The sequence below is a fragment of the Echinops telfairi genome, unplaced genomic scaffold (assembly GCF_000313985.2).
Source record: "Echinops telfairi isolate 266 unplaced genomic scaffold, ASM31398v2 ScPeMD7_7469;HRSCAF=8507_0, whole genome shotgun sequence".
Lineage (NCBI taxonomy): Eukaryota > Metazoa > Chordata > Mammalia > Afrosoricida > Tenrecidae > Echinops > Echinops telfairi.
Window position 1 is genome coordinate 23,986,159 of NW_022111372.1, and position 13,147 is coordinate 23,999,305.

The following is a 13,147-nucleotide window of genomic DNA, read 5'->3' on the forward strand; positions in this document are numbered from 1 at the left end:
TTAGGTGTAAGGCCAAAGCACACACCACCACATTTAATTACTAAGCACCTTATGAGAGACATTATTTTTGCCTTTGTTTAACGGGCAAAAACTGAGATTTATAGAAGCTTGCCCAACTTGCCCAACTTCACACATGATAAAATGTAGCACAAACTCTGAAGTCAAACTGTTTGATTTCAAACCCTGGCTTTGCTATTACTAGCATGGCCGGTGACTTTCCTTTGTGTCTCTGTTTCCTCATCTGTAAAATTGGAAAATAGTATCTATGTAGTAGCTCTGTATTAAGAATTAAATGAACACATGTAAATACTTAAAATTATAGTAATAGCTACTATTTATTATTATTATAATTACTACTACTACTACATAACTAAAATTTCAAGCTATGCTCAATGTAAATAAAAGAGGAGACATTTTAATAAACGTTTTGGGGAATAAGCAAAGGGTTTAAAATGAGACTGATTAAAAAAGGGAAAATTTTTTCAAATTATTTCCTATATACATCACCCTCATACATAACATTGGCAATTGTATTCATTTTTAAAAAGAAATTAAGTTGAACTAACAAAAGAAGGCTTCTAATTCATGGTTTTAATCAAAATATTAATAAAAGCATCATCCACTTAATATGTGGTACTGGCTATTAATTACTTGGTGGCAGAGTACCTGAACAGAGGTGACAACCAATTCTTCACAAGGATAAGCCAAGACCATTAAAGTTACAAAGTTCCAATAAATAACCAAGTATGTTTAAGATTGCTCATGATCTCAATGATCATTTCTTATCTTAGTAACTAAATAGACTACATATTAAAAACAGGACATATTAGGTTTGAAAGATGAAATAAAAATTATCCATTACAAAATTAGTGTGGTGTCAATTTAAGGAGTACAGGTAGCACTGTGGGTAAGTGTGTGGCTCTTAACCAAAAGGCTCACAGTTCAAACCCACTAGCTGCTCCCCAGGAGAATGATGTGGCGTTCTGGTTCCCTACAGAATACAGCCATGGAAACTGCAATAGGTTTGCTATGAATCAGAATCAACTTGGTGAGAAAGGGTTTGGGTTTCTTACCTGTGTCAATTTAAAAGAATAAAAATAGAAGTGATACTCTCAAAGTAACCTAATTATTTATAGATCCATTGTCTGAAAACCCAATTAAGAAAAACAATGTTCCATTTTACCATTATGCTTTTCAAAACAAATGTCTGGAAATAAAAAAATCCAAAAAACGTCAGGTAAAATTTTAACACATTTGATTTTAATAATGTTAAGCGTCTATTTTAAAATTCTATTTCTTTTATAAATTAATGGACATTGTGGAATGCTACCCTTGTTTCTCAGGTTAATAAATCATAGTCTGTTAATTAAAACTGTATTATAAAATGCAAACCTTGAAATTCCTGGATGCCAGCTAACTTGGGTGCATCCAGCAGCCAGTCAGTGAGTGTTTGATTCTTAAAAGCTATGCTGCGAAACTGCTTCCCACCATTCACATTCCAGGTCCCAACACACACTCGAATTTTCTTGGGCTTTGAATACTTGTAGAAATTCTCACACATGTTCTTTAGTACTTTAGAAGATGCTGTACAAAAACAAAACATGACACATAGAATTTTAGCTGCATTAAACTATTAATGAAAATTTATTTTTCATAACTGGGAAATGATGTCTTAGAAATACAATTACCACCATATGCATACACAAGCATAAGATACATGCACAGGCACAAAATAATTATCAGCCCTAAATATAAAGCCCAGCATGATGCAATTCACCAACATAATTAAAATAAAGAATACCAATCACATTAAAAACAATAAGCAAAACAAAATTTAAAAAATTTTTATAAAATTATTGCAACATAAAGCATGCAGAATCACTGGTTCTGTTTCAACAAAATGTACATTATTTTATAATGTATAAATTAAAAATTGTACATTTTTAGTAATACAGCAATTGACCTTCACACAACTTTCATGGGAAGCTGGCAAAAAAATATAAATTTTATTTCTCCCAAATAAAAACAAGAACATTTGCATTTAAGATTTAAGCCACTGGCAAGAGGTTTTGCTTGCTGGCAAAAGTACAAATTATGGAAGCTAATTAGATGTCTGAAAATAAAGTCACTACTAAATGTTCCCCATCTTGCTCAGAGTAGAAGTCCAAGTTCATAGCAATGACCTACAAGGCCTTGGACAAGTTGCTTCTCATTTGCCCATCTCAGCTCACTCCTGGGCCTCCCTGCTATTTCAGAAAGATGTCAAGCATGTTCTCATCACAGGGTCTTTTCACTGGCTGTTCCCACAGCTGTAACAATCTTCTCCCATCTTCTTTAGGACTTGACTTTGTGGTTAAGATTGTCCCTGGCCACCTTATTTAAAAAACAAAACAAAACTCCACTCCACTCCTAAACTTTCACACCCCCTATTAGCTTTACGCTTTTTCTATAACACCCATCATCCATTTATAAGCTCCATGGTTTATTTATCTTGTGGCTATTTTTCTGCTCTCCCCAAAATGGAATCTTTATGAGGGTAGAAATGTTGTGTTTGTTTACTGCAATATCCCTAGTGAGGAGAGGAGTGTCTGGCATGAAGCACTCAATATATTCATTAAATGAATGTTCAGTATATTTTGAATCTTCAATCTCTCTTGTCTATTCTTTTAAAATCATCTTTCCCTCTGATAGAGAGGGACACAGCAGTCTTGTAAAAGTTAAAGGGATGAAGTCAGGTTTAATGTAGGTGAAATAATTCCTTGCAATAGTCCAGGCAGATAACTCTTATATGATTAATAAATTTGCACATGCAGTAAATGATATATTGCACACAGACTTTTGTGTTCTTACTTAGAGAAGCTAGTGACTTTCTACATGAAACTGGTTTCTGCAAATTTGAATGCTGGTTCATAAAGAGAAAGCTATTTTGTTCTTGAAAAGTCTAAGACTGTGTAGAACAGGACACGACTGAAATTACTGCTTCTAGGAGGGCAAAAAAAGGGTTAGGTGGACCACTTAAAACCTACAGAACTTTTTAAGTAGGGCACAACAAAAACAGAAACAATCCTGCTAAAAGACACACGTGTGCTTAAATAGCCATGAGCACTTGCCCCTGAACTCAGTCAGTACAAGTGTTTGCAGGCATGTACCCTAGAGCTCATGCTCCTTTGGAGATATAGGTTCTTGAAGTCATTAGATTCCATAGAAATCAGGTTTGCCAAAATTAAAACTACAAACTAGAGGCAGCCTCCATTAATCATTTCTTTTAACACCAGGAAGAAGTACAAGTATGCTAACAATGTTTACCTTCTTTAGCTACAGGCGCATTTCCCCAAAGAACTAAACACAGTGGAAATTATAGTGAACCTTGAAATAATTTCTTGCACAACAGGAAGACATTTGTGTAGTATTCCTACTGTCAGAGTCAGCTAGAGGTTTGGATGACCCATTCCACTGGTCATGTCCAGACGGATTCATCCCAACACCAAGCAGGATCAGGGGCTGAGGAGAGGCAATGGGGTCCTGCCACCCAAGGTCTATAAAATCCAATTATCATACCCCTAGACATCGTTGGCTTCCTGAAATCGCGTGGTGACCCGTTTCATGACTGAATCTTTGTTCCACTGACTGTGTTGTCCGACTGCTTTGTCTTATGTCGTGCATGTTGCCCCTCTGTTGTGGTGGTAAACCACTTGCAGAAACTTGCGAGCTTTTCTCTACATCAACTTTGAACACCTACATCTACTTTCCTTAAATTCTTCACAATATTAAATTTCCCTTTCTCTTTAGAACAGTTCACAGTATCATCATGCTGGGAAAACCCTAAATGAACCAGCAAGACATTTGTCTTATACTGACATCATCCCCACTCATCAACTGTGTATAAGCTAACCACATTAAAGAAGGCTGTGTTCCTTTAACCAGAAATAATTTTCAACCATGCCATTTGCCACCCCCCCCATATCCAACACAATTTTAAGTCAAATGTAAATAAAATTAACAGAAACTATGTATAAAAGGGTCTCAATGCAAAATGGCAAGGTTTCTTTGAAATAAGAGAATGTCATAAAGCTGCTTTGCTTGATAATTTCAAATTTATTCCTAGAGGCAGAAAGGTAGTATGGAAGGCACAAGGAAATGTTTCCCAGACAATTCCCTTCCCCATCTCACCACCATGGAGAGCTGCACCCCTGTAGTGTTGCTGCCACAACCCTTTGCACTCTTGGGAGCAGCCCAATTTTATTAAAAGCAGATCCATTTCTTGAAGCCCTTTCAAAAGTTTCAGCAGAGTCAAAACTATTTTTACAACAATATGTGTGCTAATGGTGACCCTCTAGGGTAAATTGTTTAATCTATTTACTCACTGGAAAACAGGCATGCCCATCCCATGGGATTATTTTGAGCCTCACAAACATGTAATCTCAGATTCACTGTTTCTCTCCTACAAGCACTTTGCCATATTCAATATGATGTCACCCTCCTTAGCATTCCCCATGACGGGGTCACAGTTTTTCCCTCTCAGCACCTTATTCTCTTCTGGACTACACTTTCTCAATCAACATCCCAAAACAATGAGGTGTTCCCTTCCCTTACTAAATCTGGCCATTTCCTCAGCTGATAAGCCTTTGCATTCACTTCCTGTCTCAGATACTTTCTTGCCTAGATCTTAGTCAAGCCCTATAGTTCCCCTTGGCTACCCAGAATGGTGCATGGAAAGGTACCTAAGCACATTTAACCTGACTCCCTCCAGATAGCAAGTTTTACACATCACCAAAACACGACTTATCGTGCTCATCACAAACATCTCAAGTATGCCTAACAACCAAACACCTCGAGTTAAACTCCACATGCCATTCGTTTTTCTAACAACCAATTTCTCATTTCTCTTTAGTTTTAAAGAAAACTGTTTCCTCTCCTTTTTCAATAACACCTGATTTGGACCTCAAATCCCTTTCTAAACCAGTACCCGGTCTTCCCCGTCAAAACCATCTTACCCTTTTCTATACTCTCCAATCTCTCTCCTCACCTTTAATTTTGTTTTTTAATTTTAACTTCAAAGATTTGCTACTTCTTATTTTAAAAGGAATACATAGACAAGTTGGTCTTTATTGTTTATATTTGCCAGCTAACTTTCTTTTATTTCTGTAGCAAACTCTGAATCCAGTAGTTCTCCTCATTCTCATCTTAGGCAGTTCCAGGAACTTTCATTTGCATTTGAAGAAGCTTGTGAATGATACAGGGAAAATCAATACTACAAATATAACAAGGCTAACAAAGTCACTAAGATAAATAGTCGCCAGATGGTCACCCCAATTTAAATAAACAAGGGTGCATATGACCCCTGGAGAAATGTAGGTATAGATAATTTCAAAATGATCATTGTAGAACCTACCTTATTAAGTGTATCGCATGACACTAAAAACACCTGCTAATCTCTATCAACATTCGAACAAACCTGCTTCTTGTATATTAACTTATGCGGTTAGTACTGAACTCTGAAAGAGCTCAGAGGAGAAACCTGGCTGTTTTCCTTCTGCAAGTGCTTACAGGAATAAACTTAGAATTTCTCCAATCAACCTGGTCTGTTTTCAGCTAGTGACAGACTCTCCTGGACCCCTTGCAGTCTGGCAACATGAAGAACCGGGTGAAGGGTTCATTCCCATTCTACAATTAAGGATACTGAAGGCCAGAGAGGTTAAACGCTGTTGATAACTACATCGCTAAATAGCACCAAGTCAAGATGAAATGTTCTTTACTTTCTTCTTATTCTGAAATAATTTTGACTGGCCAATTGATTTGAGCCTGGAAGTAGTAGAAATTGTAAGTGCTGGAATATCTGACAGAGATGATCAGCACTTTTCAAACTTTTCAGTTTCAGGACCCCTTCATACCCTTAAATCTTACTGAGGACTGAACAAAGCTCCTGCCTATATAGATTCTATCCAGTGTGTGTGCTAAATGTTTCATAGCAAATTCTCCAGAGGAAAAAAAAATGAGTCCTGGTTTAAAGCATTTACCTATTTCTGTGGTATAGATGCTACCACCAAAGTCAAGTCAAGCTACCAAGAATCCTCAAATGTGGTTAAGGTGGTAAAAGATGCACATAATCAACTCTCAAAGGCCAGTCAACTCCATGCACTGGTGATTTTGAAGGTTTTTAAAAACAGTAATTCATTTAAGGAAGATAAATTATTTATTATATATTAAATTCATTTATTAAAAAGCACAAAAAATTATAGTTCTCAAAATAGTGATTTTTTTTACACAAATTTCTTCACTTGTCTGGTTTAACAGGAGAAGCTAAATTCTCCGTCCGTCTGCTTCAGTTGTGTCATATAGCCTCTGGAAACTTCACTGTACATTTGTGGGAGAATGTAAGTGCAGAGGCATAGCGCATCGTAAGATTTTCATGAAAACAGTTTTGATCTGGAGACCCCTTAAAGGAGTGCATTAAGTAACAAGCATCTCCCTATTCTCTTCAAAGGCAGACAGATTTTCTGAAGTCCCTGCTGCTTGATGAGAGCACTTGTATAGAGGTGTCAGGTGTTGATGAAAGCTGAGTGCACACAGAAAAAGAATCACCATCATAATAAAAGTCACTGTCACTACTGCAAACATGTTTCAGTAAAACTATCTCAAAACAGGGAGACAAATAGAAAGTAGTGCGAACAAAAACATATTGCCATATTGTGTGAACAGAAATAAATCCAGTTTTTAAATGGATTAATTTTTTCCCCAAAAATGCCTAGTTTCTTAATTGATTGGTATAAAGAGTCTATGCTCAAACAAAAGATGTCTATCCCTAAATAGCATGTCATTCCAAAATTTGGGTTTCAGTACATAACTCAAATATACCATAACGAGGGAGACACTTCATTCCTCAAACCCTCCTCAGGCACAAAAACCCCACCCCAGGAGTTTCTCAAAACATTCAGAACAAGAATAAGCAAAACAGATTTAAAGTGATAGTGAAATTAAATGGGAAGAAAACACGCCTTTTAAAGTTCTGTTACTTTTGCCATAGATTTGCATTTAAAGACAATACATCTTGTCTAGAGAAAGAGGCATGAGATTCCTGAGTAAGCTGATAAGAAAAACAATGACGTTTTTACAACTTTATTTCTTCTAAGTCTGTTAACAATCTTGGTGTTTTTTAAATTCAAAGACTGCAGATCACATTTTAGTGCAAGTCGGTATTTCCAGAGAAGTATTTAATTCACACTGTGAAAAGGAGACAGTGTCTAGTATTCTGAAATAAATCCAAAATAGTCACGTTTTGGTTTTGTCCATTAGACTATTAAGAGTAAAGGTAATATTATTTGTTTAATAAAACAAGTAAGAAATTAAAATGAGGGGAGTTATTTTTAATTAAAATGAAGCATGCGCTACATATAGAAAGCATTGCATGTTTCCTTCTAAATGAAAGTGCTAAGTTTCAAACTTCCATATTTACTCATATTGAAACAAGGTATCAATTTATCCTGTAGAATCTGACTGTAAAATAATAAAGTTCCCATTTTCATAAGTTGTATTTGTTCACAATACCAACTTTAAAAGAACAAAAAAAAAGTTGCTTTTATTTGTAGATTGATTTTCTATACTGTACCTGACTGTAATGTCTGTTCAGAAACTATGGATGCATCAAGAAGGAGAGAAAGATTCATTAGTAAAACAAGAAGTTATAATCTAGTATGTTATGACAAATCATTCTAAGGTAGCCTCATTTATTTCTTTTATACCAATTTGATTACTTTATTCTGACAGCTATAAAAATAAATTAAAACAAATGACTGAAAAATTCTAAAGTGACTCAGATTTATTTACTGATTTTGATGGATAGGACCCCCAGTTTCACAATTACTGTGATTTTTAGGTTTGCTTTTCAGGCTGCGAGTGTGTGTGGGTGGGTGTGTGTAAGACTATATGAATATGGAAAACAAGGTGCTGGAGGTTATGAAAGATATCGCTCTAACACAAACCTCTTAGGATTTTTCTCTGGGACTCATTACCTGGTAAGAGCAATCACTTTATGTGTCCTCAAAAATATCACTGCACTATGCAAAACTGTAAAGTCCCAAGTCACAGAGCTTATGGGGAAAATGAAGTTGGGACACAATAATCAAATAACTACTGACACACCAAAAAAGATAAAAACATAATAACAATAATAATAATAAACGGGCACAGCTGTATACCTATTAAATGGTTACATGACTATAATTCACATGGCACTTCATCTTTGGGAAGATTTGCAGCATGCTTGTGGCATTGAGCTTTGGAAGGATTGTAACGTCTGAACAATGTAAGGGATTCTTGAAATTGGATGTAAAGTTGTGACAACACAAAACACATGGGATAAGCAATGGTAGCTGGTATGTCTTAGGTGTGTCTAGGTGTGTCTGTGTGTTTTGTGTATTTTTACCCAACTCAGGTTCTTTTGGGTCCTGTTTTCTGTGTATACCAAGTTTGGCTAGCAAACTTTGCCAGCAAAAACATACATAAAATAACAAGAAATCTGCATTATAGTCAACTTGTTCCCTAATCTATTAATCATGTTGGAATAAATTCCTATTTTTAGAACAAATGTTATAGTGAAACTGATTGTACTTTTTTTGGAAGTCTTATTTCACATATTGTAAAACATTAAGGATCTAAAGTAGTGTCAATTATCAAGTATGGAGATTTCTCAGGTCCCTCGCATCTCCTTTTCGTTCTTTCACTTGTTCACTTTAAACTATTGCTTATTAATGCCTTCCAGGGAGCCCTGGTGGTGCAATGAGAAAGAGCTGAAAGCCAGTGGAAAGCTCTGCAGTCACCAACAGCCACTCAACAGGAGTAAGATGTGGCAGTGGGCTTTCTTAAAGATCAGTCTCGAAAACCCAAAGGGGCAGTAGAATTTACCCCATCCAGTAGAACTGTATGAGGCAGAACTGACTCAATGCAATGGTGGGTCTAATGCCTCCACATCAAGGCAGATATACCAGTGATCGGAAACATGTCAATCAAGTCTCTATTGTTGGAAGCCAGTCAAAAGGCCTGAAGTGGAAAGCAAGAGCTGAGATTTTTTCCCCCCTACATATTCCTGAACAGCTGACTATAACTGGCTGCCTTCAGAGCACCACGAGGAATTCTGAAAAAGTCCGTGACAACCATTTGACCAAGCAATTATCCGACAGCCATCAATTGATACAAGGACAATTTTCTCTCACTGAACTGGAGATTTTAAAGCTTGGTTTTGAACCTTATGAATAGAAGAAATAAAGATGTCCAGAGGCTGAAAGGTTAAATTAAAAAAAAAAAAAGAGTGGGTGATCTAATTAATCAAGTTCTACATTGTGTTTTCCCATAGCACTATTTACATATGTTCACTGACATTAATTATAAACAAAACAAAACATAGTGAAGGATATATAAAAGGCCCATTCTGAAAGCTGTAGATAAAAACTGACGCTAGCAATTAGTGTCCATTAATAAGTAATATTTTAAATAATTAATAAGTTAATGCTTTTTCAAACGATCAGAATTAAAGATAAACCAATTTAGAGTAACTTTTGGATGGTGATAAAAAAACAACTAACTTTTAAAAATAAAAGTATTTATTATCTAATTAGATTACTGAAGACTCTTTTGAAACCAACAGCTGAACACTTTATGAATTCTTGCCTTGTGTAAAGTTAGTGTTACTTAAACCATTTACCCCTACCAAGCATAATCTATAAAAGAAAACATTCCTAAGCTTCAGCTTGTTGCTTAATAATCACCACTACAGTTTAAACATTTTGAAAGGGCCAAACTTCCTTTGGAGAAACTACTTTTTCAAAATACTACCTTTATAAAAATTCCTTTCCAAAACTATTTTAATCAACTCTTAAAAATAAAAAAAATATTTATGTAAACAAGCTTACATTTACTTCTCAATTTTCATAAGGATAAATAATACAACATAAGTTAAACATCAAGTACACATACCACGCAAACTTCCAGTGGTCAAGAGCGCTCGAGCTTTGTCAGCTAAGTCACTGTTTAGAGTATTTCCCAGCAGCAAAACATCAATGGCCTCTTGCTTGGAGCTGTCAAAGAAGTTGTTCTGAATTGTTCTGGTAACGGAACGAGCACCATCTTTTAACTTTCCAGCCTGTAGAGAATGAGGAACAAGGGTTTTCAGCCTCAATACTTTTGACTTTCAACAGATATTTTGAAACTTTAGTTTTAGAAGATTTTATTGCACTAAAAAGGACTTAATCATTTTATTTTGAATAACTAGCATCACATTAAAAACATGAGGACAGAAAATATCAGCTCAGGGCCACAACAGCTACCAGCATTGATATCTACACAGCAGTAACTATTTAAATTACTTATTCTGAAGAGAATAAACTGAAGAGGGTCTATTTAAAAACAAAAAGATTAACTACATCTAACATTTAGACTTAAGGATGGGGTGGGAGAGGAGTGGAAAGGGAAATAAAGGAGGGCACAGGAACTTACATGTATTCAGAAAAAGACTTCAAATTACTTTTAAAATAGAAAACAATAATTTTAATTGATACCAAATGTATTAGCTAAAACCAAAACTGACCATAAGAACAAAGGTCTCTATAAGAAGAAATGTGTAATTATAAATCCTAAATATTATATACAAACTAGTTGATAATTTCAGGCAACTTCAGTGCCCATGTAAATATAAAACAAAAAAGTAGTAAACTTATGCCAATTCTTAAGAGACTTGACTATAATTTCAATGAACAAATATTTAACTTGGTCCTGTCAACCATAAGATGCTTATTTTGATCTTACAGATTACCACAAAGATTATTTTGATTTTACACATTTTTTAAGTTGGCTTTTAGAAAATTACTTTGTAATGTATAACTTTTTACTCCTTCAGGAAATACAAGTTATTAGAGGCTTCTTTTTAAAATACAAAGCTCTGTGGCACAGTGATTAAAGCATTTGCCTGCTTACTCAAAGGTGTCAACTGTGGAACCCACCTGCTGCTCCCCAGGAGAAAGCTATGGCAGTCTCCTTCCATACAGATTTACACCCTTGGAAATTTTATAGAGCAGTTCTACTATGTTCTCTGAGAGGGCAACTATGAGACAAAACCGACTTCATGGCATGGGTCTGTCTTTTAGATTATTGTCAGATTGTTTTAAATGTCATTAAAAGAAGACTATGTATTTAACCAAGTACTGAAGTTTGGCAATAAAATGATATTTCCTTCCATATGATGACACACACAAAAGACTATTTGAAAAGAACTCACCATTCACATTATCAGGCAATTAATCAAAAGGAACCCAGAGAAAGGAAAAGAAAGAGCAGTTCAGATGTTAGATTTAGTTCATTCAGACTAGCATATTTAATGTATAAATATTTTATAGCTATGTAGTACATTAAAGACAGTAAATCAGTGAATATAGGTAACTACATTTACTGTCTTAAGTCAATAAGAAACAAAAAAGATGACAGAATATACTTTTAAGCAGCAGTTTTAGAGAATGAGCAAGAGAACAGCATGAATCATGTTTTCTGTTTAAAAGGAAAATATAAGCTTTCAAAAACAGGGACTATATCAGTAGTAAATTTTTCTAAATGACAATTCAAATTATTCCTATGAGTTAAGGTAGCGTTGCAGGCAAGGTCTGTATCTCTGAGCATCAATATGAGACACACAGACATTGCAGGAGACATAGGAAAGGTAAAGAGGAGATTTGCAAATTCAGCTAATTTTCAGCTATGCACATTAAGAATGGACTGTAACAGAAGTTCAGCTGTAATACTGAGATGTCGTATGCTAACTCTAAAAGTGATAAATGTTCTTATTTCTATGCCTGAGGTACTCTGAAGTGTTTGTACGGCTTTAGGATGTTAATAAATTAAAATCAGAGTCCTTTAAAATGTAAACAATATCTAAGTATAGAAAATAATGGAAAATATCTCCAGCATGCTTCCAATATGCCTCAAGAGAGCTCAAATACAAGTGGAGAAAGTAGTTTGTAGATAATAATAGCAATTAAAAGTAATGATGAGACAGAGAATTTTAATTTAAGTCCATTTCTCATACTTAGCATAATTTTATGCCTCTTTTTCAAGGCAACATAACTAAAAGAAGAAAAATTTAACAATAAGCCTCAACAGTGCTGCATTCACAGTAAGTGCTTTAGAAATTGTCACTTCATTTATTCATCCATCAGCATTTGTCACAGTAGGCCCTGTATAAATACTAGACCAAATGAGAATCCTTTTTGAGGACAATTATGATTTCTTTGTTTGTTTAAATCATATTCATAGACAAAATAAGCAATATAAAAAGCAAAACAGATATAAAAGGGGAATGTATTTTACAAAAGTATGCCACACAAAGACCTAGTTACTCATTACTAAATGATGAACTATGTCAGACATACACATTCCCTAAACTTAGGGAAAAAGCTACATTCTATTATACCATCTAGATCCATTAGGGGGATAAAGGGATGATAAAATAAAAATCTAAAACAGGTCTTTAAGATTTTTTTCAGAGAAAAGAACACATTTAAAAGTTTTACTAATGCAGTGTATTGTCAGATCTAGATCTACCTTGGCCTTCCCTTCAAGGGCTCCAGTCCCTGCATATATCTTACTGATGGAGTCACCATTCACAGACCACATTGACCTGAAGACTTCTTGAAAGCGGGTCACCAACTGAGGCTTTTCAGCTAAGCCAAGCGCTTCTAACTGTTTAGCTAGCATCTGAAACAGTAAAACAGAAACTTCTGTAAGTATATTAATACAGTACTTGTGAGGTAACTCTTAGGAACTATTCAATCAAATACACAATTTCTACTTATATGCTATGTGGGTCTGGATTCTAAGAAGATAACCATTTAATAGGTCAACCTTATTTCCTACCCTTTCAAGTTTTAAAGTATTACATTAAATAAACTTTTATATAACTTAATATTCCCTCATATTAATAAGAACTTCTAGTTAAAATAAAATCAATGCTATAAAATATTCCTGTAAATAATTAATCTATAAATAAAACTAGATTACTTTGATTACTTAAAAAGGACTAACTGCTCTACAAAATACCCATTTATAAACTATCAAGGGCTCATGTGGGAGAGGGGAGCGGGGAGGGAGGGGAAAAATGAGGACCTAA

The 13,147-nt window shown here is 34.9% G+C and overlaps 1 protein-coding gene across 8 annotated transcripts in view; it reads right to left on the reverse strand.

Moving 5' to 3' along the window:
• The window catches only part of SYNJ1 (synaptojanin 1), a 105,717-nt gene that overhangs the window by 38,649 nt on the left and 53,921 nt on the right, over positions 1 to 13,147 (reverse strand). For 4 of the 8 annotated variants that reach the window (XM_030888804.2, XM_045284438.1, XM_045284441.1 and 1 more), the window contains exons 11-14: positions 12,583 to 12,735; positions 9,970 to 10,135; positions 7,607 to 7,630; positions 1,393 to 1,584 (exon numbers count right to left, since the gene is read on the reverse strand). In XM_030888804.2, coding sequence (XP_030744664.2) covers positions 1,393 to 1,584; positions 7,607 to 7,630; positions 9,970 to 10,135; positions 12,583 to 12,735 — 535 coding nt within the window. The remainder of the gene's footprint in view (positions 1 to 1,392; positions 1,585 to 7,606; positions 7,631 to 9,969; positions 10,136 to 12,582; positions 12,736 to 13,147) is intronic. The other 4 variants (XM_004711292.2, XM_004711294.3, XM_004711293.2 and 1 more) reach the window with 2 other exon arrangements.